This window comes from Callorhinchus milii, unplaced genomic scaffold, assembly GCF_018977255.1.
Source record: "Callorhinchus milii isolate IMCB2004 unplaced genomic scaffold, IMCB_Cmil_1.0 Scaffold3, whole genome shotgun sequence".
In the NCBI taxonomy this organism is placed as follows: domain Eukaryota; kingdom Metazoa; phylum Chordata; class Chondrichthyes; order Chimaeriformes; family Callorhinchidae; genus Callorhinchus; species Callorhinchus milii.
Window position 1 is genome coordinate 83,396,147 of NW_024704744.1, and position 27,606 is coordinate 83,423,752.

At 40.3% G+C, this 27,606-nt stretch overlaps 2 protein-coding genes across 9 annotated transcripts in view; both read left to right on the top strand.

Annotated features, from left to right (window-relative positions):
• LOC103177968 (girdin) overlaps positions 1 to 7,041 on the top strand; it is an 84,919-nt gene extending 77,878 nt beyond the window's left edge. For 7 of the 8 annotated variants that reach the window (XM_007892393.2, XM_007892394.2, XM_007892395.2 and 4 more), the window contains 2 exons: positions 111 to 588; positions 5,148 to 5,249. In XM_007892393.2, coding sequence (XP_007890584.2) covers positions 111 to 588; positions 5,148 to 5,212 — 543 coding nt within the window. In that variant the 3' untranslated portion in view covers positions 5,213 to 5,249. Of the gene's footprint in view, positions 1 to 110; positions 589 to 5,147; positions 5,250 to 6,386 lie in introns of those variants that run through there. The other variant, XM_007892396.2, reaches the window with a different exon arrangement.
• An 18,006-nt stretch (positions 7,042 to 25,047) lies between these two features.
• The window catches only part of LOC103177970 (ribosomal protein S6 kinase alpha-5), a 31,324-nt gene continuing 28,765 nt past the window's right edge, over positions 25,048 to 27,606 (top strand). The window contains exon 1 of the mRNA XM_007892400.2: positions 25,048 to 25,228. Within this exon, the coding sequence (XP_007890591.2) occupies positions 25,156 to 25,228 (73 nt within the window). The 5' untranslated portion in view covers positions 25,048 to 25,155. The remainder of the gene's footprint in view (positions 25,229 to 27,606) is intronic.

A 27,606-nucleotide genomic window follows, 5' to 3' on the forward strand; every position in this document is an offset into this window, starting at 1 on the left:
CCCCATGACTGCATTATGAAAACATTTCTCAGGTGTGGGGGAGGGAAGTTTCATCAGTCTGAATGTGACAAATGGGGTATCTTTTTGATCTCATTGTTTTTTCTGTACAGTCTTCAAGTCATGAGAATCTTCTAGATGATTACTTCACAAAAGGCACTGATCTACCTGAACTCATTGGAACTGAGAAGCTGGATGTTACTGATAATTCTGCTACAGTTAGGGGATCTGGTGGGAAAGAGACTGCATACTTTTCCAGTGGCAAATCACAAAAGTCTGGACATTATGTAAAGTCCAGTCTTCAAAAACCAGACGGTTGCTGTGTTACAAGCACTCCTGTAGAAACAACAATTCAAACCCAGGGAAAGACCGGATCTTCCTGTGAACTGGAAATTATGTCACAGCAACCCTCCCAAGCACCAGACTGCAGTGCGTCTCCTATTTTACCCCGTGCAAGTCACGTGATCTCCACAGCAGAGGGCTCAAGTCGAAGAACCAGTATCCATGAGTTCATGTCAAGAGACAGTAGACCACCTGTGTCAGTAGATCCATCTCCAGCCAAGGTGGTAAACAGCACTCGGACACTACCCAGTGAGTACCAAGCAGACCATTACCACCATCCCCATTTCCCTCATCATGTAACTTACCAGACTCCTGCAGTATCCAAATCACAGAGGTCTCAACTAACTAGGTCTTGTAGCCATGTTCACTCCCTAGAATATGACTGTAGCCCTAAAGATGCCGAGAAGCGCTTTTGTGCTTCTCCAAAGGATGACAAAGATCAAACTATTTCAAGTCCCGCCTCATCCTTTGACCTAAATCTAGTTTCTTACACCATGATCACTAACACCGTTCAAATGTTACCGAATGACCAGAGGGTTCCTTTTAACAATCTTCATCTTTCTCAATCCAATTTATCCACAAACCCTGTAAGTCACAATAGTAGAGTACCTCAGAGATCCACAGCATGGCCGACTGATATTGCTATGGTATCACCAATTAAAGTGGTGCAAAATCAAGACGCGGATCAGCAAGTCATAGTTTCAAAAGCAACTGATAGAATATTTCAGTTCCAAAATCAGAATAACAGTGAGCTAAATTCCTCCCTGAGCAAAAGTAATGTCCCCTCTGATGAATGTGCAAGAGAAAGCACTGATGTATCTGTATCCCCATCAGTAATGACAGAAGACAAGCAGACTGTATGGTATGAGTATGGATGTGTTTGAATAGGTTTGGCATGATGTGGTGTTGCCAAATTCTTACTCGTGAGACAGTTTTAATATAGCAGAGGGCATCAAATGCAAGTAATAAGAACTATGGTTCATGCAACCTACTTTGTCAAAGTACAGAAGTTGAATTAATTCGCATTCTATTTGTGCATTTACACAGATTGAACTTGCTGCTGTTGGTAGTTGTAAATTTAATTACACAGGTTTGATGCTTGAGATATACACATAGAATTTAATAATATTCTTTTCATAAATGAAATACAGTATCTTATTTCATTAATAACAATGCATGTGGGATGCATTTTATGTGTTGTAAACATACTGCTGTAGAGTCTGTTTATTTTTTTTAAACATAATGTAAATGGTTCTAAATGTAATCAGCTTTACCAAAATTTTTGAAGCAAATTGATTTCAGATTTGTAGATTTAGGAGTTAATGGAGTTAATTGAGTTTGATTATTTTTAAGCATTTGTATTGGTGAGAGAGAGAAAAGATTTGGCTATTTTAAACTGGGGTGATTCTGCAATTCAGCATGTAATTTATGATAGTTTAATGGCTGACAGAAAATGTTGCAAAACTGTTTTTATTTCTTTACTTTTTATTTATCAGCACTTATAGTCTATAAACACTTTTGTTTAAATGACCCAATACTAATATTCTTTTAATATTCATTCTAAAGTTACAAAATTGATTCAAATGAAAGTGGGTATTTTAGGGACAGAACATTATAAACTCAAATTTATCCCATCCTATATAGGACTTGGGTCAACAACCATGATTTCCTACTGTATTAATCTCAATTATGCTATCGAAGGGAAGAGGAGCCAGGTGTTTTCCTATAGGGAGCGAAAGTAAATCAGAAGGAGTCAGTTTAGAGTGTTACCCAACATCTCACCTTCTAGTTGCTGATCATTTTAACACAGACCTTTGCTCACTTGCATGTGTTGTTGGCAATGAATGATGCGAAGGATGGCTTAGCCATTGGAGAAAAATGGAATAGCGACCTTTTTTGAAAAAAAATAGATTTAGCAAAGACTTGATTATTACTGTTACTTTAAATTTCGTACTTGCTCATCTGGTTTGAAAGTAATGACCAAACAAGGTAAGATCTGATAATAAAACTGCTGTTTTCTTTATACTAATCCACATAACTTGTCACTGAGGGGCTCCTCAACAACTGACAGCTAACCTTAATGTAAGACAGTTTAACCTTTGTATGTCGTTCCAAGTAGTGAGTGGTCACATTATAGATTCTAGCTGGAGCCATCAATTTCAAATAATTCAGTATTTCCAGCCATATTATATCAACGGTACTGTTTATTTTAGTATTGATCTGTGACCATATGGTATTGCATAGAGGAATGACTATTAATTGCTCTATACAAAATAAGATCTTAATTTTTTTGAGTAGAAGTGATGGACTTGGTGATATAGCGGGTCTTAACTTTTGAAACCCGTGTTTGAATCCAGGTAAGACCAATATCTAAAGTTTCCTCTCTTAATAGCTCTGGATTCTGCGTGAATCGAGTTTGAACAGTCTCGGCCTAGTTCCTAGTAATACAGGATCACAGCATTCCAACATGCTGTTGTTGGAATAAGGCTTGTTATTGCAACAAAATAGAGAGCTCTAGTCTTGGACTTTTTTCCTCTTGCCATCCTTGACTCAGTCCAAACTCTAGGCAACACAATTGAGAAATAGTATGATTCCATAAACACTGATACTACACCAAAGATATACAGTATAATCCCAGGATGTCAGAATTTAGGCTAATTTAGGTAGTTGCCTAAATTAATTCACTTTGGTACCGACGTCTGTTGGTGACTGTTGGTATTTTTAAGCAGATTTTTGACAAAATTTGAAGCTTGTTATTATTTGTTATATAGCAATTATTCAGTAGTACAGTAGATTATATTGTCAGTTAGAGCCTGCTCCATTACAAGAACATTACCAACACAATTACAGCATTACGTCAGTGTCCCAAACTCATCAACAGACATTTGGTGAAATATAGTTGTTAGATTATTTTGATTTAGTGTTCATTTTTCTTTATTGCCTTACGGGTGAGCAAGCTGAGCTCCATAGAGACTACATAGTATGGATGAAAGGGTAGTAAAGGTGATCATCACATGGGACCTAAAGGTATGTGGCATCATGTGAATGGTAGTTTTATTCCTAGCAACAGATAACTCGAAACGTTTTGTATAATGAAACTCATTTCTATGGGTTACTAAGAGGTGGCTCAATAATTTCTTTGCTGTCTGTCTGCTTATTAATTATAAAACAGCAGGCTATTGAAATTAAGTGAATATTGTTGTGTTTTTTGTAATTGGACGCAGATATTATCAGTTAGGAAGTTTGGCAGTCAATGCTGATGGTATACTAATCATTAAAGTACTTTTTAAAATGCATGAAGTGTTTTGGAGAAAATAAGTGTTAAATAAAAATGTTAGAATATGGAAGGTGTCAGAAAATATTAAAAAATATCTTCATGACAAATGAAGATGTGCAGGATTTAAATTTTTTTGAATGATATCACACATTCCTTTGAGATAACCCTGCATCTAAAATGGGAATTTTTAAATTTTATGCTTGATAATTCTTGCATTTGATATAGTGCCAAAAAGCCATCATTTCAGCTAACTTTACAGTGATGTGACTATTTGTAAATGAACGCTGCAGGCAATTTGTGTACAGCAATAATAATAATCTTTGCATTATTTGTCCCATGTTAAATGTTTGCCACTTTGTATCTGAAGAGGAACAAAGTACCCCAGAAACTACAACATTTGTCTCAGTAGTTATTTCACTAGATTTTTTTTACAAGAGATATGAGAGATATAGGTAAGTTATGTAATGAGTTATCATACAGTTTTGTTGACATTACTAAGCTATCTCCAGTGGAAATATTAATAACTTCTGGTGAAAAACTTAGTAATTTAGTACCAAATATGCAGTTTAAAAGTAAAAAGATAACTTATCCCTCCCATCACCCAAAATGTTTCCAGTCTATGCATCCTCACACTTAGTCAAATAAACCAATACCAAGCTAAATGACCTCAGCAAAAAAAGGTTATCTGCATATTTACCCAATTAAGAGTTTCTGGTATTGCAAATCCACCAGACGATTAGTACCCTTGGGTAGTGCAATGCTACTGTTAATACATCATTACAATTTTAATTATTTTACTGTTGTTTCTTCCTATTTCATTTTAATCATTTTGATACTAACGTTGCTTGGCTGTTATCACTTATGTAGAGAGAAAAAAGGACGTTTTAAGATTATGTATAATCTATGTATTTTGCAGTGCCATTTTAATAAAATGTTTATCTTGCTCAAATTCACACAAACTGATGGTGTAATTTTATCGTGCATGTTTCATTTAATGCATGCCTCGATTGCTCCTTTCTCTACAGTGCTTCCCTATATACTGTATGGTGTTTGTACTGAACTATTTTGATCTCTGATCAAAATGTGTATGCAAATTTAGAACCAAATTAATATGTTCATTTTCAATGGTTTTTACATAGTTTTTACATAGTTTCACCACAGTTTGGAAATAGCAGAAAGGGAACACAATCTTTCATTAACCAACTTCTATAATTTTGTTACCTGGTGTGTTCACTTCCATTGTCATCCAGCCTTTACTCTGTGCTTAATTCTATATTTCATATTCGACCAAAAGAAGCAATATTTTTCAAGGTGAGATAAATCAACATAAAAATTTAGCTTCAGATCCTGTCTGCTTCTACAAGGTAGAAATTACAAAAAAGCAAAGGCTGATTCCAGGAAAAACAATCCTGAGCGGGTCAGTCTAGTGTTCTTTTTGCAATTGTGGAAAAAAAGAGCAGGTGCCACAAGGTAGTTAAAAGATGTTTTGTAGGTAAATGGTCCACATAAATTGCTTTGATTATTTCTACAGATATGCGATCTGTACAGGAGCTCGGAAGTACACAAGGGAAAAGTGGGGAGCATCAGAGCTCCTAGATGTAAATGCCCATTTCCTGGTGATGTGGGTACAGTGGTAAGTTGCCTGCCCAGAGTGTAAATGGGAGGATGATTCCATTTACCAGTTTATGAACTAACATCATCCTATATTGACTGAGTACATTCTGCTGTCTGGTTTAACAGCTCTTAAACATTTGCTTGCTTATTCTAATAATTTGGCTTTTGTAATTTGCTTCAATAAATTAAGCAATACTGGCTGATATTTTCATTTTGCATGACTGGGCAGGGAACTTGCGAATGTACTGCTTAATAAAATGTCTATACATTTCCCTTAAAACAGGCCCTTTATTTTGCATCTATGCAACAAACTGATGGCTTGTGATAACTGCTTGTTAATTCAAATAATGTTCAATAAATTAGCAGATTTTTATCTTCGCTTTTGTTTCATAAAGTTTTGTTCTTTGTGATAATGCTGTACAAGTTCTTTTTTTTAAGTAGTAATCAACTTGTCATATAAACAACATCATGACTTGCATTTATATTGCGCCCATCACGCAGGTAGCGTATCTCAGGGCGCTTGTAGGAATATCCCAATTAATTGTAAGGAGAGAATGCCTTCATTCAAATTACCATGTAATATTAATTATTACGAAGAGAGATACCTATACCCTTCCAGGTGTCTGTCTCCATCCTTCTAATGTTTTTATTGTTCAAACCTGTTCACCAACAGCTATCTGGGAACAAATATTTTGAATAAAATGTATGCATCAATTGCTGCAGATGCACTTTGTTTTCCAAGATGTTACTGGAGGAAGAATTCAACACAAAATATTTGATCCAAGTGTATCGATTTCTTCCTTTTATTTTGACAGTTCAGGTTAAAAACAATTGTTTCCCTTCAATGAAGCATTTGTCAGCCCCATTGCCTGAAATATGAATTGGTAAAGAAAAATAAGTTTTTCTAATATGTTACAGTTTTGACTTTATATTAGGAAAAATACTGCATGATGCATTTAAGCATAGCTCATTTTTGTCATTTAAAGAAAATGTTGTGTCCTATACTGTTTTTCCACTCACTTGATCCTTTCCCATGCATGTCGCTTTTGTGGCATTTTGAACTGTTTCTCATTCTATCATTTCGCAAATTTCTATTATCTAAAATCTTTCTCAATTCTTTCTTTTCTCATCTTTTTGCCTCTTACCTGCAAAACAGAAAGAAAAGTCTCCTTCAAACTCTCAATTTGAAGCCTGTAGATCTGAAGTACCAAGACTGTCTACAAAAAGAAATGTTACTCATGCATTACGTGATGAATCCTAGTCAAGAAGCACCATTCAATAAACCCATAGTGAGCCACCTACTCTTCCTTGAATCAAGGAGCACAGTTGGACTCCAATGTTATAAGAAACTTTCATGGGAGTGACTTTGGTTTTTGCAAATATGCACGGTTTCATGGAATTTCACCAGAGTTCAAATGAGATGCACAAGAGAATCCATCACATGTAGGTGCCAAAAACAGTTTCAGAAACTGTTTCTTCATTTAACAGATTAGAAGCCTGACCCATCTTATTTCAAGCTTCAGCTTTAAATTTTCATTGGAGGTCAAAATATCCCACAACTATGGCGGCTTTACCATTTGCAAAAGCATGCAGAGACTGCTTTTTGTGAAACTGCACTGTGTGCTGCATAATCGAGATACAAGGGGAAATGAGCTTGTGGTATTTTGCACTGGCTTTAGGGTTACTGCATACTGCATGATGCTGCAGTAGCTCTTCTTNAAAAAAACAAAGTCACGTTTTGGCATATATTGCCATAAAGTTTATTTTCTTTCTGTACCATAACGCTAATAAAATCTTAAAACTTCACACAACTGAATTGAATTTGTGTACGTTTACACATTTAGCACTATGTATGTGAAAACTAAATTCTTACATGATATTTAAGTTAACAATAAGATGGTTTTAGGAAATTGTATGCAATATGTCTTTTTAACGGTTCGGGAAAACAAATTGTAACCCTGAATTTTTGATAGCATCTAACACATTGTGCCGATAAATGACAATGCTAATCTTAGGATGTATGTAAAAGTGGCTTGCTTTATTCAATTTTACATAACATTTGATGTGGAAAAATGTGATGCATTTGTTTTTTTTATCCTGAAATCTAAGTAAATTTTGTTACTCCACTAAATAGTGATTGCATTATTGCCTAGAAAAGTAGCTGTGTATTAACTATAAATAATGACTGCAGTTGAGGGCTATACATTACACTGTTTGCAAAGATAGCTACATAACTGCAGTGAGTATTTGTTCTATTATATACTTGTATTTAAATTTTATTACAAAAACTAGGGATACTTTTCATATGTTTGGGACAGACCATACTTTGTGAATCAAGAGGCATCAAGCCTTTGCTCTATTGCCTCTTTAAGTCAGTTGCCAATCAAAATATTTTCTTACATGTCTTCTCCAAATGGATTTAGGATAAACAAAATACCTGGAAAGTCCAAAAGTTTCCCTTTTTCTAACAAGTTTTTGTACAAACTGTGGGATTCATGAGACCGTTCGTAAACTGACTGTACAGTTTGGCAAACTTGCATTTAACAGCTTTTGACATTCTCATTTGCACTACTGAATCACAAATGGTCACCTATCACGCTAACACTTTAAATGCCATAATGAAAAAAAGTCTGTCATTGTTTAGAGATTTTTTTGTTTCAGTTGGTAAAGTATCCCATCTTATTTTGTTAAAACATTTATTATAATAGTTAAGAAATGGGACATTTCATTGTCTGTTGATGTCATTTAATGCCACCTAAAATGTTGTCTAAAGTATTCATACCATTGACTTATTTATGTACAGCCTAATAAACATATATACTGCAGTTTCCTAACTGTTCTTAAATACGAACGTGTGTCCACCTTGTAACTGATGGTGTGTAAAACAATTATTGCTTCATGGTCATCATGCAACTGTGACGGTGAATACTGTATTTTGCCCCTTCAACAGCACTTAAAACTTCAAGATCAGAAAACATCTTCCAGCCATTGTGAATAACAATACTGTAATAAACACATAGTTAATAGAACATGCAAATTACATACTTTCATTGAATTATAACTGATATATTGCTCCCAAATTGTCATTTAGTTATATAGAACTGTTTTTTTGGTCAGCCAAGTGTCATATGCCATCACTAAGAACGTCAAAACCAGACTTGAGTTTTACATACATGCATATATATGGAATTTTCCCCTTGTCAGGAGTGGAATGCATTCTTCCCCTTGGAGGGATACACCCTGCTTTCCTAATTTAGAGAATATTAGGCACAGATTGATGAGGGTTAAGGCTTCGGTACCCCAAAGTGTGCGATGTGGTACTGTTGTAGTTTAACCAGCTAAAACGTCATGCTATTGAGAGCATCGTCTGGCAAACTTCCTGCTGCATGTCAATAAATGGGACTATAGGAGTATATGACCTTCTGTGCCTCTAAATTTTTATGGCCTTATGCTTATCTAATCTCAGCAGGTATTCAATGCAAGAATCAAGGTTTAGGGATCTCAGAGCGAACATTGGTAAATTGCTGGTGATTAACCAGTTAAAACAATGTAGCTTGCTGTTGTGAACACTAACTGGCAAGCTTACAGTCGGTCCTGCTTGCCCAGTGAGGACCATAATGACCTATTAGGACTTTGTTTTGTAGAATTAAAAGGAGCTAAGTGGGAAAAATCTAAAGCTAATCTTTAGTTTCTTTTTCTATACAAATTGCTTCCACTTAGACTCAGCCAAATTGGCATCTGCAAACCAGTCCCTTACATTAATTCTTATACTTTCACCCAACAGTACTTGGATGCAGCTTGCTTAAGAAAATAAGGAACAGATGTTTGTTAAACATGTACTCGCTTCTGCTTTGAATCCTAAATGCATAGAGCCTCCCTCCACTGGAAGAGTTTTGAGTTTGGATATGTTACTCATACTATTTTGGAAAACAGTTCAAGTATGTATTTCTCATACAAATACAGTAGGGTGCCTGGTCTCTGCACTATTTTGCCCACAAAATATACAGTCAATACACTTTACAGTATATCCTGTGATGCGCTTTGAGACGCCTCAAAGATGTGATAAGGCGCGATATCTCATAGAATCGTACAGCACAGAAAGAGGCCATTCGGCCCATCGTGTCTGCGCTAGCTCCGAAAAGAGCAATCCAACTCAATCCCACTGGCATGCTTTCTCTCCATAGCCCTGCAACCTTGTCCTCCCCAAATACCCATCTACTTCTCTCTTGTTGTTATTGAATCGGCTTCCACTACCCGTTCAGGTAATGCATTCCATATCCGAACAACTCGCTGGGTGAAGAAAAAAATCCTAACCTCCTCTGTTTCTTTTAATATCTAACTTAAATCGGTGTCCTCGGGTTACTGACCCACATGCCAGTGGAAACTGTTTTTTCCGGTTCAACCTATCAAATCCTCTCATGATCTTGAAAACCTCTATTAAATCCCCTCTTAATCGTCTCTGCTCTAGGGAGAATAATCCTAGTTTTGCTAGGATATCTAAGGTCCTTAATTCCTGGTACCATCCTGATAAACCTCTTTTGCACCCTCTCCAATGGCCTAACATCTTTCCTAAAGTGCGGTGCCCAGAATTGAACGCAGTACTCCCAACTGAGGCCTAACCAACATTTTATAAATATTCAACATAACCTCCTGACTTTTGAATTCTATGCCCCTATTTATAAAACCTGGTATCCCATATGCTTTTTTAACAGCTTTATCTACCTGTCCTGTCACCTTCAGAGATTTGCTTATGTGGATCCCCAGGTCTCTTTGTTCATTTGCCCCCTTTAAGACTGTACCATCTAGCTTATACCACCTCTTCATTCTTCCTAACAATGCAACACTTCGCATTTCTCCACATTAAACCTCATCTGCAAGGTTTCTGCCCATTTTACCAATCTGTCTAAATCCTCTTGGAGTCTGGTGCTATCCTCCTTATTAAGGCTGACTTTCAATAGAGTGCAACAAGGGAGCTGCTCTGCTACATACAAAACCCTGACCCAGAATCAGGTCGTATAATGCAAGGATTATTATTATTATTCAGGACAAACTCAGGTCATCTCCCTAAATATGATTCCACCTTCTTAAATTGCAACGCGATTAAAGGTTTCTCTTTCGCAATCTGTCTTGATGCAACTCAGTCACATCTGGTGGCTAGTTAAACTCAATACAGAACTAAGTATACCCACTTGGAGGCACTCTTTGCATATTCTAATCTTAAGGAAGTTTGTGTGCATCTAGCTGACTACTGTGTAAGAATTATTGTCCATAATTTTCTATATTAATATTTTCTAAATTATTGCTAATTTAATTTGTGGGCTGATTTGTAATCTTAATCTTAAATTGATGAATGAGTAAAGGTGCATCAAGAAATCCATTATTTACCTTTATAATTTAAGGTTCACACCATCATGAATATGAATGCACTTTTATTGTGCAGTTTTGAAATTTCAAATGCATTTTCTGTATATTTCAAATAATTAAAAGCCAATAATCATAACTCCTAATCCAAGTTTGCTCCTTTTACGTAATACTTTTTGAGATACTGTGCTTAAAATAAATCAAGATTATCTTTTGAGGATTACAGCTGGCCACTAAAATGTCTATAATTTTTAAATCCTCATTTCAGTTGCAAGTTTAAAGTATAGTTTAATAGCTGATTTAAATATGTATTTGATGTCGGTTGTTGCTTATTCCTACTTCCTTTAAACCTATTACCAAGTAGATGTTTATCCATTTATGTTTTCAAGGAGTTAATTGACATCATGAACTGCTTTTGTTGGGAGTCTGTTTCATATATTCACTACCCTAGTTGGTGGGGGGAAATATTCCTTTTAATGTCCAGTTAATGATGTGTGTTTGTGTGGGAGGTTGTAAATTAGATTAAAGGGAAGAAAAATGCTTTGTTTTATCCTGTGTCTAGTTAAAGGAAATAGCTTCAATGAGATTAATTATATGCAAGGGCTAACTTTCTGTTTAATCACTGAGCACAGCAGCCATCTTGTTGAAATGTTAATTGCTTTCGCAGGTAAGTGGAAATCATGGTCAAATGGAGAAAGAAGCACATTCCTGTGAAATCATACTAAAACAACTTCATTATCTGCATTCAAACTTGCACACAACCTAACCTCAATTTTATACCATGAGCCGTAACCAACTATTGTCTTTCATTTCAATTAAGTGATTCCAAATCAGATACTGTAATTGTGAATGTTGATATAGTGCTTTGCTGGCTGCTGTGCTCTCAATCATAGCTCCTGACAGACTCCATTAAAAAAAATCCATAGGAAAGGGCTATGTTATATAAATTACAACAGGCAGCTGAGATTTGGCAGACCTTTTAAAGCTGTTTGCCTTGTAAAACCCACACAATGGAAACCTATTTTTAATAGCTGAATCTATACTCTGGTGTTGCAAGTCTGCAGTTTATTGTAATGTTTTTGCCAGAGTTTGTCAATTTTCCACTGAGTGTATCAGCATAGTCAGTAAAACTGTGGCCTAGAAATTATTTTTAATTCTCTACATTTGAATTTTCTATAATAATAATCCATGCACTTGATATGGCGCCTTCCTTATCATGTCATCAAGACGTCTCAAAATGCTTCACTAGTTTTTAATGTGAAGTGCAGTGTCTATTTGTAGACACCTAATGCGGCACCTAAGTTAGTTGCAGCAATGTGGCACAAACCGTCATGAAGTAAATGACCAATCTTAAGGGGTTTGTTTGCCAGGACACCAAGGAAAAGCTCTTCTCTTCAAATAGTGGCATGAGATCTTTAACATACACCTGAACAAGCAGACTGGACCTCAGTTTACGTCTCATTCAAAGCAATGAAGCACAAACCCAGCACTACCTGTCCATCTGACTTATCAGTCTGGACTATATGAATTCAAAGACCCAACATGTGGCTTGACCCCACAAGCTTCTGACTAGGAGGCGAGAGTGCTACTGTACCAACTGAGCCAAGCTGACACCTGTAGAAAGTATTGAAATCTACAAGTCGTGAGCTTTCACATAATCTGCATCAAATAGTGAATTTTATTATTTTGGAGTTTTTTTCTCAATCGTACGAAAGTTTTCATGTTGTTGATCAAAATTTCAAATGATTATTATCTGCAAACGTGTTTTTTCTATCTCTAGCCATTCTTTTTTCCAATTCATGCGCCCATAGTATTATGTGACGAAAGTCAAATAATACTATGGACGCATGAATCTTCATTACTGCAGTGTTCAAAATGTCCAATCGCAAAACTACGCACACAAGTGTGAATGTCTAAAGGGAAAACTGCCACACCTTAGTTTGTGTAAATTTACTGCCACTTCAAAAATGGGTCTGGAAATTGAGGTCAAAAGCAGAGAATTTCAAACCCGTTTTGTCAGGGGAAAAGTTGGACAGAATAGAATAGGGGAGGGGATGGAAGTAAAATTGATTAAAAAATGGAAACAAAATTATGGGAAATTTAGACGATGGGGAGAGCAGAGTGTAAGTACAGTATTGAATGCATGTCTCAAATTAGACTACAAATTAAAAACTTTTAACGAACAAAGGCAATATTCCTATGAAAGCCAAAAGTGGTGAATTATTCTGAAAGCTTCCAGCAGGAGCTGTTGTTTGTGGGACACTGCTGTGCGCAATTGGCTGCCGCGTTTCGCCCACAAATATACGGTCAATTCACTTTACAGTCTATTCTGTGAAGCACTTTGAGACGTCGAGAAGACGTGAAAAGCGCAATATCAAATTCAAGGATTATTATTATTATATAATTGTTTTTCATTTAAAGCATTAGAAGACTGTTGTATACTTTCAGTAAGCTTTCGGAATATGCTTTTAGAAAGTATCTGGTGTTCCCTAATTCTGAATTTGTGTTGTCTTACTGTCTGTATATCCTATGTGAATCCGCTCACCTCTAGAAAGTCTTGCAGGATTAAAAACGTTCAGCTAACACACAGAGTGATCTGATAATAGTGGAGAAAATAAATGGAGCCCTCCTTATTCCAGTGTTGTGTTAATGAGTAGTAGACAGCATTGCGACAAGGAGAAAAAAATATGGAATCATACATCATTTTTAGTGTATGAATAGCTTAAATGTGCACATTTTGCATTTGTGTTTTTGATGCAACAAGCCCAGACGATTTCCTCAAAAAATTGATAAAGGACTGATAACTGGATTTCACTTTTTCATAGAATTAGTTTAATTTTAATGTAAATCAATGTAAGTATCAGTGTCTAAGAATAGATATTTGCAACATTAATAGTCAATCTACTAATGGATGTTTTTTGAAACCATTGTATACCAATTTTTAGCAACTCATAAAGTAAATTAGCACGATTCATTCTTTAAATGCATTGGCTTAGTAAGAGGAAGTGAAGTTCTGGCCCAAACTGACAATGGGGAGAATGCTTGATACATCCCTGGCTTTTCACTGTCCCATGTGTATCCAGGAGATACAAATTAAAGCTTACAAGTCGAATTCTGTGAGATCTAGCGGTTTCTTAAGCCCTCAGAGTCGTCAAATTACTTAAGCCCGAATAATGGGTGAAATGATATCAGAAAGCATGGAATGAGAACAAACCATTTGACTCATCAAACCAATGCTTCTTCAGATCTTGTAAAGCCATAGACCAACAGCACACAAAATATTGTGTCCCTTGGAGTCACTTATCTTAATCCACACCTATCCTTATCCCTTCCTGTGATGATTTTAAAAAATCTCAGTCACTATTTTCAAAAAACTTAAACCAACAAAGGGAGATTTCTTGAAAGAAAACTTGAACCAACTGTCCCTGTTCATGCTGCAATTGGAGAAGGAAATGCTCTGAAGTTTGGTTCACAGGATGTGAGCGAGACTAGTGTGTTCACAGAAATGTTGCTGTGATCAAAGACAATATCAAAAGAACCTGAGGTTTTCTCCACCTCCGCATGAAGTGAATGAGGTTTGAGTTCAAAGGATGCTTTGCATACTTCTCAAATTAAGAGTTCTTAGAAGTTTGTAAACTTGAGGTTCAATGGTCATATTGCCCCAACTTTGAATGATTTGACAAGTAGATTACAGGTACAACAACAACAAATTGCATTAATATAGCGCCCCTCATGCAGGATAGCATCCCAGAGTGCTTACAAACTGGGTTTAGGGAAAACCGGTAAAAGGGAAGAGAACTGAAGCTGGCGCTCGTTCTATGCATCTTGTGCAAGTCCTTAAGAAAGCCTCCTTATTGATATTATTAACGCTTTTGGTAACCTTATGTTCATTTTATCTTAATTTTCTTTTTTTTAATTAGACTCTTTATATTCTATGTTTTGTACAGTCCTCTTGATGTGAAAGGTGGAATCAAATGCAAGTTGTTTTTTAATCTTAGCAATGAATATGTGTAACAGACAGCCAACAAAACCAGATATTCAAGTGTTGATTAACTTTTTTTAAAAATGACCTGCCTGAGTATCTGCCAGAGGCGAGTGTGCTACCAGCCAAACAGGCAACTATGCAACACATGCACTATCCTAGAAGAAGTCTCATTAGTTTCGAATTAAGTACCACATTGACAAAGACCAAAACAACAGTCACAAGTCTTAAAAATATTATTACCCAAGGTAAATTAGACAAGCTATCTATGGATCTAAATTATAATTACACATACAATATCGCAAACAACCTAATCTGCTGAACAATTTGTACAATCTCCACGGTGAAATGGCTTCGTATAATATGAACATGAGCCCAGATCTTGGTAATCCTATTGCGTGTAGTGGAACAGCAGGCTAGGGTACAATTCTTTTATTGAGAAACCTAATTGAAGGGCCAAAGTTCAGAGTGCAAGGCATTACCAAGGGTGACGAGCAGGCGAAAGGGTGAACTAGATTGCCGTGTACAGATGGGTATTGCCCAGCTTTAAATCGTTTAAACATTTGTAGATCGTAGGAGAATGAGACCATTAGAGGATATAATAATCCTGGTATTTGATGTAATATGTATAATGTCAAATTATTTAGAATATCTTGCAAACAAGACATCCATTTATTAGAACTAGAATGTCAGCCCACACTGTGAGCACAAAGTCTTAACATCAGGCTTAAACCCACAGCTTTTTGACCTAGAGGTGAGAGTGCTAACAACTGAGCCAGGCTGATATCTAAATGCGAGTTCCAAGAAAAGGAATCCAATGGCACATATTATCTGCAGGATGGATCAAAATACAAGTAAAAAATAATCATCCTTACATTTGGTATAACACCTTTCAAGTTGGGAGGACATCCCAAAGCACTTCACAGGGTATACTGTAAAGTAGTGACTGTTTTGTGGGCGAACATGATTATGGAACAAGATTTGAATGAAAAGAATGAAAAAAGCGCTTCAGTCTATTTGATCTCATCATTCGAGAATATCTACTCTGCTGCATACAACACCAAGCTGTTTATCAATTGAGTCCAGCGTGCTGATTTCAACCATTCTTTCAGGTAACCCATCCCAGTTATTAGCTACCCTCTGTAAAGAAATGCTTCCTTGGGTCTATCCTAAACTTGCCTTTGCAGCTCTGAACCTGTGCCCTTCTATTCTGCACCTGGCAGATCTCCCACCTCACCATCTGAGGATGTCCCACCAATGCGATCATGTAACAATACAGAATCTTTAGAAGATGGCCAACTGCACAACTTCATTCAGAATGTGTGTATGATAGTAATGTGAACAAATTACACATCTGGAACAAATTCTGTGAAAGGATGGAGTGGGAGACTGTTTCAACCTGAAACATAATTTCAAGGTTCGGACTGAATAACTCCTTGAGATTTGATAATACAGAGACTATTAGCAAAGTTCTGAATGATGATGCTGAGCATTTGTTTTAGCAAAGAGGAGGAAAAATCCCCAAAATATGTTCTGGCTACAGCCTGTTCAAGTCCTTCCTGCTTTATTGTAAGCAAAATGTTTGTTTTAACAAAAAGCAGCTTTACCTTTCAGCGTGATTCCTTTGTACACTGGTATAAAGATAACCCTTGAGATATAGTACACCAACCATTTGTACACACAGTGTTTTAAACTTTGAAACCCAGTTAATTGTTAAACTCTGTTAGAGACATCAATGATAATAATTATAAATCTAGTGACTGCGTATTTTGTGGGCAAACTCGGCAGACAATTTGCACACAGTAGTGTCCCATAAAGAGTCACAAGTGAATGATCAGTCATAGTAAAAAACGAAGAGTTTCAGATGGAGGCATTCAAGTTAGTAGAACCTATTGTTTTGATCACTATGGACTTGGCATTCACTGCTAGTACACAGGAATGAGAACATAAAGCCAGCACAGCTCCTGCCAAGACCTTTTGAAACCCATCCAAAAGACAAATGCAACTTTTGATTTACACTTAGTGTCTAAACAAGAACTAAGCTATGCATCAAACTGACTACAGTTTACTCCTGTAAATCAGATACTGGAAGAAGAACACATGCATTGTAACTCATTCAAATCTGCTAACTTTGTTTTTAGTAAGGTCTCATTTTTATTCTCTTGGTAAGTGTCAATATTAAGAATGGGATTTTTCTCCACTTTTTGCTCAGTCTCCAAAATACACTAAGGTCAGGTATAGTGTTTATTGAATGAATTAAAGCTCATTCAATAAACAGCATACCTCAACCCCATTTTGAATATCTCCTTCCCACCAAGATGCAGGTTTAGCTATGTTCTGTCACACAACAGTTTAGATCACACAGTGTTATGTGTTGCTTATCAGCATACATTCAATTTCACATTTCCAGAAACACCCCAAAAAAATACAATTCAAAAAGCATTCTTTATTTGATATCCCGTAAAAGAAACTTCAATCTGTGTATATAAAGAAAAATCCTATTGCAAAAAATACATAACATCTCTCTTGTGTTAACATTTATTGATTTGCTGAGGCAGATTTTTCATCTGGATCCATTAAACACTCAGGTGAATATAGTTTATGGGCACTTAAAAGCAGGAAAAAAAAGTTTCATTCTGCCATCAAAGGCTCTCAAACTCACCTTTATGCTCTGAACATTAAAATACTGTCCTTAAAAATGCTATTACTGAAAATTGTATTTACGGTGTTGTATTGAAGCTTTCTAGAACCAGAAAGCATTATTCTGTGCTTCTGATAACTTCAAATTATTGGTACTGCTGGAAAATCCAACCTCATGTTTTAACAACTACAAAAATACATGGCTTCAGATGAGTCATTAAATCAAGGTCGGGTGTATTTTTCACGTTGAAGTTTAAGATCCCACTCCTCTGTATGAAAAGAGTTTCTACCCAGAATACCAGTTCACAATTGTCCATATAATTGATTCACCCCATGGTTATTTGGGGTGTGAGATCTGCTCGTCATACCTTGTGGAGTCCTGCAGTTTAGTGGTTAGAGCATTCACCTCACAAGCATGTTTTCTTACTCACCTTACTCACTCACACGCTTCTGTTTACCTAACAGTAAGTAGGAACCTGGTTATTAGTCGATTGGCGAATCTGGGGGTAATCCTTCAAAAAACATTTTTCAAATAATAATTTGGTGACTGAGTACACAACTGTGGTGCATAAACGGCTGCCGCATTTTGCCCATAATATATACAGTCAATTCACTTTATACAGTATATTCTGTGAAGGTCTTTGAGATGTCTTGAAGACATGATAAGGTGCTATATCAAATGCAAAGATTATTATCACAAAAACAGCCACTATGGTTGACAGAAAGCATCTGTAAAACAAATGAGACATCATAAGAATTATTCTTGCATTTAACATAACGCCTTTCATGTAAGGACATCCTATGCCCATGGGATGGTGAGGAGGGAGGTGGATTATGCGAGAAGAGATTATTTTGTGTGGGAGGTCTGAAACTGAATGCTCTGAAGTGGGCTTTGTGGATAAGGGTGTTGCATTGCTGCACTAACTGTGATGTTGGAACTGATGGGTTTTTACAGCCATAACTCCCACACGGTTCCTGTTCTTAACCAGACTGTCATTTGGCATGCCTATATTCCACTTCAAGTAGAAGCAATATCTACTTTATATTATCCTGAGCTCCCTATTCTCTTGTAACATTTTTTTCATGCGGAGGGCTATGAAAATGTGAAATGCACTTTCCCAGATGGAGACTGAATCAATTTGGATGTTTCATAGGCAAGCAAGCAAATGTTAAATTTCATATGGTTGCCTTCAAATGCACAAAAAAAAATCTCAAGCTATGTCTCAGCTTTTTTGGAGGCAACTTCATAATAACAACAACAAAATGACATTTGTTTCGCGCCTTTCACATTGGGAGGACGTCCCAAGACACTGGACAGACTGAGGAGCACGGCCAAAGAGGAGGGTCTTGAGATGGGTCTTGAAAGTGGCAAGGAGGCGAGACGGAGGGACTGCGGGATGGAGTTCCAGAGGGTGGGGGCAGTGGAGGAAGGCCCGTCCGACAATAGTGGGCCAAGCAAGGCGGGGGACGTGAAGCAGGCCAGAGCTCCCTGAGCGGAGGGAGCAAGCAGGATGGTAGTTAGGAGGTCGCAGAGGTAGGAGGGAGCAAGACCATGGAGGGTTTTGAAGGTGAGAACCAGGATCTTGAACTTTATCTTCTGTGTGATGGGAAGCCAGTGGAGCTAGACAAGGATGGGGGTGATAGGGTCGAGGAGCCTAGTGTGGGGGAGGACAGGGGCTGCAGAGTTCTGGATGATCTGCAGCCTATAGAGGGAGAAGTTGGGGAGGCCAACAAGCAATGCGTTTGCATAGTCAAGCCCTGATGTAATGAAGGAATGTATAAGGGTTTTGGCAGCCTGCGATGTCAGACAGTTTCAGAGCCGGGTGACGTTGCGGAGGTGGGGGAAGGCAGAGCAGGTGTGGGGTAGAAAGGATAGTTGAGGGTCAAACAAGACCCCAAGGTTCCAGACTGGCTTAGCAAGGTGGAGGGTGCAACCATGGATGGTGATGCTGTCGGCGCCTGAGGTGAGGAGGCGCTGACGGGAGTCAAATCAGGAGAGCCTCGGTCTTGTTGATGTTCAACTGAAGAAAATTAGCTCTCATCCAGGACTTCATCCAGGACCAGCACCTTGGTACGTCCTCCCGACGTGAAAGGCACTATACAGATGTAATCTTGTTGTTGTTGTTGATGTCCGACAGACATAAGATAGCAAGAGAGGTTCATTTGAAGATTCTTTAGGGATTTTTTTACTTCATCTGTCCAAAAGCTACAGCAGTAACTTCATCTCAATTACAGCACCAAGCTGTTTCATATGAGTCCAGTGGACTCTACCATCCTTCCAGTAACCTATTCTAGCTGCTGATTACCTGTTATAAAAATAATATTTCCTGCCTTCACAACACTGAACCTGCACTGTTTTGTCTTGTTGCCTTGGCAATGCTTTAACTGAAAGTGTTACTTAGTCTTACTTTGCCATTAATTATCATTTTGTTAGAATAGTAATTTGCCATTAATTACCTCCCATTGGAGGCAATGCTACATAGTAAATTCAGCATAAGAGACAAAGCTCTTATTCCAGGCACGGTGTGGCCTTGCGCTGTTCTTGCTCACATCCTTGTGGTGGAAGAGAGAAGCAAGGCACGGGTTACACACAAGGAAGGAATTATTTGCTGAGAGATAAAATACAGCATTGATCATATTTTTATTATGTCTTTATACAGAGAAATTCCTATTAACAAGATCTTTATTTTAGCAATTGCTTTATGTTAGGCTGCGCTGTGTTGAATAGAAAAATAGAGAATAAGTGTGGGAGGAGAAATCTCACAAAATGAAATGGGTGAATATACACATGAATAAAATTTTCTACTATATTGTATTTTATAGATTATTCTCGTTTATCCTCGGGCAGAAATACATGCATCAATCTGTAACATAAGTAAGATGATCTCCTGATAACAACTTCACTTCTGATTGGATTTGATTCAGTAGATGAAAAAATGCTACTTGTTTTCGAGTGGAATAGTTTTGTGTGCTGTTCTTTAGTTCCGCGAATGGTAAAACACAGCTGTGTGTCTCTTGTCAAAGCCAAATAATGTATTTACTTTAGAAGCTCAATCCAGAGCTGCTTGCATAATGGAAACAAGATCAAGGCCAGAAAAAAATGACCTCTAAGCCACCTAAATGTCTAGCTCACCACAACTATAAATGCATAGCATTAAATCTGGAATGGTACACACTAAGCAAACTGAGTTGATTGAAAGAATATTTATAGCCTGGGATGTTCTGTACTGTCAAAATGTACTTGGCAGGACTAAGGCAAGTCTTGTATTAAGACATAAGAGAGTGGAATGATAAGAGATCCAGACAATCATTTTTGTGCAGTTTCGCCTATATATGGAAGATAAGTAATAGGAGCACCAGCTGGCAACAGTGTTGGCATCAATGAGAAATCAAAATGGTTCCAGTCATTACAAAGTTGACAACAACAACAAAAAGATTACATTTGTATAGCGCCTTTCACATCGGGAGGACGTCCCAAGGTGCTGGACAGAGTGCAGCATTTCAGACCCGAGCTGGGGTTGCGGGGGAGAAGGGAGGGAAGGGGGTGGCCAATGGCAGCTGGAGAGGAGGGATGGATCCAGGGAAGGTTTTTTTAGATTGGGGGTGATGACGGCCGTTTTTAGGGAGGTGGAAACTGAACCGGCGGACAGGGAGAGGTTTATGACATTGGACAGGAGGTGGGCCAGAAGGTGGACAAGGAGAGAGGTGGGGATGGGATCGAGGTAGCAGGTGGTGGGTTTGAGTTTGCGGACAGTCATGGTGAGGGAGGAGGGAGAGATAGGGTCAAAGGAGTATAGGGGAGTGATGGGTGGGGGGTGGGTCATGAGGGAGAGGTGATGTGGGGGTGGCTGTGGACGGGGCTGAGATGGCTGAACGTATCCCCTCGATTTTAGATTCGAGGAAGTCCAGCATCTCCTCACAGTTGGAGTTTGAGGAGAGGATGGGCGAGGTATGGGAAGGTGGATGGAGGAGACGGTTAGTGGTGGAAAAGAGAAGCCGGGGGTTGTCCTTTGCCTCCAAGATAACCTTGGAGTAGAAGGCCGATTTGGCGGAGGCAAGAGCGCAGTGGTAGGTCTTGGTGCGGTGAAGCCAAATCTGCCGATGGACCGTTAGTTTGGATTTGGTTCAGGCGCGTTTGGCAGCTCGCACTTGTGCCTTGAGAGAACGGAGATGGCTGGTGTACTGGGGGATTTATGGGAGTATGAGGCAGTTCGGGAGGTGAGGGGGTCAAGGGAGTCCAGAATGGAGGAGAGGGAGTTGTGGAGAAAGGAGAGTGAGGAGGGGAGATGGGTCAGTGAGGGCCAGAGGTGTATGAGTTCAGATGACTCCAGGGCAGTGGAGAGGGAGAGGGAGGAAATTTTTTCCATGGACAGTATGTAATGGTGGGGTGTTGGTAAGGGGGAAGGGGTACTGAGGTGTTGAAGGAGATGAAGTGGTGGTCCGAGATGGCTTTATCGATGATGGTGATGTCCAAGATGGTGAGGCCCTGAGTGATCACCAGGTCAAGGGGGTGGCCACAGACGTGGGTGGAGGAGTGGATGAGGAGGAAGAGGTTGAGGGAAGAGAGGAGGGAGGAGAAGTCGGCAGAGGTAGAGCAGGAGGGGGTGAAGTGGAGGTTGAAGTCGCCTAAGGAGGCATTCAGAGCAGAGGAAGAGGGAAGATAGGAGGGTGGAGATGTCAGAGAGGAAGGTGGGGGAAAGCTTGGGGAGACGGTAAACAAGGAGGATTTTGAAGGAAAGCCTGGAGGGGTGGTAGTACAAAGGAAGGGAAGGTTCCGGAGGAGTAAGGCGAAAGGCCGAGGGGGGACCAGGAGATGAGAGCCACATCACCGCCACGGCGATTAGGCTGTGGGGTTTGGTGAAAGGTGTAACCTAGAGGTGTAGCTCAACTAGTGGGAAGATGTCGCCTGGGGTGAATAAATGAAAGAAAATAGCATCCAAATCTTTGTTACAATTGCCAAGTTTATTGACTTGGGCATCAAAGCCAAGTATTTATCAATTCAGGTCAGTTACTCTCACAAAAAGGATTTACTCTTTAAACACACTAACATACAATGATATTAACATAGTCACTGTTATATTATTATACCTAACAATGGTTAAATTTAAGATCTCTTTGTAGAGTGGAGTCTACTATTTTTAAAAAGTATTTCACCAAATATTGTCAGTGGTTGTCGTTAGTTGCATGACTGGATGTGTGGCTCAGCACCTTTTTTGATATTTCATGATCCCACAATCTAGGCTGACATTCCAATATAGTGCTGGACAGTGCTAAATTGTCAAGGTGCTGTCCTTTAGATGGACGGTTAAGATGGAGCACCAAATGCAAGCCAAGATGGAAAGTAGAGTGCTAATCCAGTGAATGTAAAGGAGAGGTAGATGTCAAAATATGTTAGCTTCACAGGTCTCACAGTGAAGATGCTGAGAAACATGTCAACGATTTGCAGATGAAAACAGATGGATTACAACAACAACAATATTACATTTGTAAAGCGCCTTTCACATCGGTTATTTATTGTAAATTTATTATAATAAAATTTATTATGAAAATTTATTATAAAGGATTATGAAAGTTATAGAGAAAATGTATTAATGATGAGCTGTATATCCAACTTGGGAAATGTTCTATATCTCAGTACCAATATCTTCCACTTTGATGAGTACAAACTTGACCGTAATTGTTTAATTTTCAGCACTGTGAAAATTAAATAACTATTTCAACGAAATTATGTTTTACTTGGCAAAATTATATATTGAAGAAACGTTGCAATGGGAAAAAAAAGTTCAAGAGCCTAATTGTGGGCTTAAAAGGCCAGTCAAGTCTGCACTGGCTCTGTGAAGGAGCAACCATTCAATCTCGTTTATCTGCCTTTTTTCTCTGGCAACTTTGCTCAGTTGGTAGCGCTCTTGTCTCTGTGAGTCAGAAGGGTGGGAGTTAAAGCTTTGAGCTCAAAATCTAGACTAAGGTGCTGACCTTTGGACGAGATATTGAACCAAGGCTCCGTCTGTCTGTTCAGATGGACGATGAAGATCCCAAGGCACTGTTTAAAAAATAAAGCAGTTTCTCCCGGTGTCTTGGCCAACAATCGTCGAGATAAAAATCGGCCATTGATTTCATAGCTGTTTGTGGGACATTGCTGTGGGCAAATTGGCTGCAGCTTTCTTACAAGTACACAGTTGCTACACTCCACAGTAAATCTTGAAGTACCTGATTAATTTCAACGATGTGATAAGGGGGCTACATCAAATGTGAGGCCTATTATTATCTATATATATATTTTAAAGTTTTCAGCTTATTTTTGGAAAAGTAGAATCGGTTCAGAGACAACAACAACAAATTACACTTGTATAGCTCCCTTCACGTTGGAAAGACAGGGTATTTTTGGAACCGGCTTAGTGTATAGTGGAGTCCTGTAGCTCAGTGGTTAGAGCACTCGCTTTGCAAGCGAGAGACCTGAGTTCAATTCCAGGCAGAGGGCGAAACCTTGGGCAAGTTTCCTTACTCCACACAGAGCCTAATAATAATCCCTCCAAAACCAAAAACAATAATAAATTGGTCATTTTCAATCCACGACTGTTTGTGGGACACTGTTGTGCGCCATTGGCTGCCGCGTTTCGCCCACTAATATACGGAAAATGCATTTCACAGCATATTCTGTGAAGCGCTTTGAGACGTCGAGAAGACGTGAAAAGCGCTATATCAAATGCAAGGATTATTATGATTATTATTTTTATTATACGAATGCATTGTATCGGGACCCGCGAGCCTTCGCCAGGACGACTTGGCGAGGGTCGCGGGCCCGAAACGCCGACTCGCTTTCCTCTCTCCGCAGACGCCGCCCCATCGGCCGAGAGCGTTCCCAGCCGCTTCTGCTTCCCTCCCTTCCGGAACTCCCAGCGTCTGCGGCGCTCGGCCCCTCGCGATTTAGTTGCATCGCTGGAGTCGCTGCTGATTTGATTTGTGCAAAGGTACGAATGAATGCGTATATGTCGCGTCTCTTTTCGGGGAAGGGGTGGGGGTTGGAAACACATTAAAAAAAATAGGCAGATTGTTTGTTCCCAGTGGGACGTCCTCCTGACGTGAAAGGCGCTTTATAAATGGAATCTTGTTGTTGTTGTTGTTGTTGTTGTTGGTGAGCGAGTTCCCGCCAGAGGTTGGAGAGCAATCTTTACTGGAACAGCTCTCTCTCTCTCTCTCTCTCTCCCCCTCTCTCTCTCTCTCTCTCTGTGCTGTGTTTACTCCAGATGTTGTCTGGACTGTACCAACTGCACATGTACCTCTGGAGAATTACAAGCAGTGTGTGTGCGGGGAGGGGGGGAGGAGGGGGGGGGGGGGACGAAGGGAACCATCTGCTACACTTGACCAGCTGTGCATTTGTAGTATTTGCGACAGTTCGAGACCGTTGGTCCTGTCGTGCGGTTTTTTTTGGGGGGGATTTCAAAACAGCTGATGCGGAATCCCTTTAAATGTCCTCCTCCTCTCCCCCCCCCCCCCTCCCGCGGGCTGTTAGACTGGTCCATGTAGGAAAACGAGACCAGGAGCTGTCAGAGCATTGCGGGACTGCGCGTGCGCGCGGGGCAAGCGCTCGCCCCCCCCCCTCCACCCTCACCGCTCGCTCTCTCCCGCAAAGCCTGTCGGGAGGTGTAGTTTGTTCTGGTGCCGGTTCCCCGGGCAACACGGGGCCTGGACCGCGGGGGTCGGACTACAGCTCCCAGCGTGCAGCGCGCTCCCCCCTCCCTCCCCCCCCCCCCACCCCACCACACACACACACACACACACAACCTCCTCAACCCCCGCACCCAGAGACAGAGAGAGAGACAGAGACCGGCGGCCGTCGAAGGATCCTCCCCGGGAGCGGGTCGGGATCTTGTGTGCTGTCTGTCACCGACTCATGCTCTCTCTCCCCGCCGGGTAGAAGCCGGGCTCGGCCCCGGGCTCAGCGATGGGAGACGCCGCCGCCGCCGCCGCCGCCGCCGAGGGTGGGATCTGCACCGTGGAGCACGAGCTGACCACCGGTGAGACCGAGTGTCTGGTCATTGCTGTGTCTCGGGAACCAACTGTTCAGTCTAAATCTTTATTCCCTTTATTCCCCGTCTCCGTCCTTCTCCCTCTCCCTCTCCCTCTCCCTGTGCCAATGCCAATCCCTGTCCCTCTCCCTCTCTCCCTGTCCCTCTCCCTCTCCCAGTCACTGTCCCTCTCCCTGTCCCAGTCCCTCTCTCCCTGTCCCTCTCCCTGTCCCTCTCCCTGTCCTTCTCCCTGTCCTTCTCCCTGTCCCTCTCCCTGTCCCTCTCCCTGTCCTTCTCCCTCTCCCTGACCCTCTCCCTGTCCCTCTCCCTGTCCTTCTCCCTCTCCCTGTCCCAGTTCCAGTCCCTGTCCCAGTCCCTTTCCTTGTCCCAGTCCCTCTCCCAGTCCCTGTCCCTCTCCCAGTCCCTGTCCCTCTCCCAGTCCCTGTCCCAGTCCCAGTCCCAGTCCCTCTCCCTGTCCCAGTCCCTCTCCCTGTCCCAGTCCCTCTCCCTGTCCCTCTCCCTGTCCCAGTCCCTGTCCCAGTCCCAGTCCCTCTCCCTGTCCCAGTCCCTCTCCCTGTCCCAGTCCCTCTCCCTGTCCCTCTCCCTGTCCCAGTCCCTGTCCCAGTCCCTGTCCCTGTCCCTGTCCCTCTCCCTGTCCCAGTCCCTCTCCCTGTCCCTCTCCCTGTCCCAGTCCCTGTCCCTGTCCCTCTCCCTCTCCCTGTCCCAGTCCCTCTCCCAGTCCCTGTCCCAGTCCCTCTCCCTGTCCCAGTCCCTCTCCCAGTCCCTGTCCCAGTCCCTCTCCCAGTCCCTGTCCCAGTCCCTCTCCCTGTCCCAGTCCCTCTCCCTGTCCCTGTCCCAGTCCCTCTCCCTGTCCCTGTCCCTGTCCCAGTCCCTCTCCCTGTCCCAGTCCCAGTCCCAGTCCCTCTCCCTGTCCCAGTCCCTCTCCCAGTCCCTCTCCCTGTCCCAGTCCCTGTCCCAGTCCCTGTCCCAGTCCCTCTCCCTCTCCCTGTTCCTGTCCAACTGCAAAACAAACTCCATACACCCCAGCTCTTAACATGTATAAGGGAGAGAGAGAGAGAGAGAGACATCTTCTCTATTTCAGACTCTGTTTATGTTTAACTTGATGATCGGGGTTGTGCTATAAGTCTGTTGTCTGTGGGTTATTATTATTGTTGTTATTGTTATAGTTATGATAGTTTGTTATTGTTGTTGCTGCTGCTCAGTCACTCGGGCTTTAACACAGCCCTCGATGGTGAGAGAGAGTCCTGTCAAAGCGGTCTCCAAAAAACACACTTGACTGGTTCTGATGGCTCTACCAGTGCTAGGAATTGCACAACTCTGCCTGGATTTGTAGTAAGGAGAAACTTGGCGTGTCTGCCTTTATTTACATTGTTGCAAAAAGAAAGAGAACATTTGGGTGGGGAGGAGAGGGAGAGGGGTGTCTGCCAACCAGACTGTTGGCAACAGGGGTAGTGGGGTGCATTCCAGAGCCAGAGGATGGCCGCCTGGGATGAAAGGACTATTATTTTTGTTTGTTTTTTCACGTGTAAGCACTTGTCAGGACGAATTATTGAGCTTAATATTGCCAACAGAACAGAGCTTTGGGGTTATTGACAACAAAACTCTAAACCGAGCAATTGGCTGCCGCATTTCGCCCACAAAATATACAAAATGCACTCTTAACAGTATATTCTGTTAAGCGCTTTGAGACGCCTCAATGACATTCTAAGGCGCTGAATCAAATGCAAGGATTATTATTATGTTTAAGGAGTTGTGTGGAATATACATATCAGGAAGTAGTCAATTGCAGAACATATACCTAATAAATAGTGACAGCAAGCATAACTGACTGGTTTTATGAAAACAATTATCCCCTGGAATGTTTTGTTTGTAAGATCCATTTGTTTTTATTGAAAACGAAAGTGTGCTTATTATTTTAAAATCATGGGGTGTTTAAACATTTTTACTATGGTGGGTGGGTGTCTTATGGTTTTAAGACATAGTGCTGGTGTACATACTATGCGTGTTGACTGGTTTCCCCTGTTTTCAGCTCATGCACTATTCTAGACCAAAAACATAGAGAGAAAATCTACTCGAATCAAGAATTAACTGCTACTTTAGTATTAATCCTAATATTCGCCTGCAAAACATACAGTTGCAATACTTTACAGTATGCCCTTGTGAAGTGCTCTGAGACCGCTTCTCGAGGTGTAAGACGCCTATACCAAATGTAAGGATTCTTCTTATTATAACTCAGTAAAATATATATATTTTTTAAAATGTAACATTACTTATTCTTTCGTCATTATTTCTGCTAATTTATCTTCCCTATATTCTGTTGTTAATTTTTTTTAACGTTTTTTTGTTTTCTACCTGAATTATCTCAT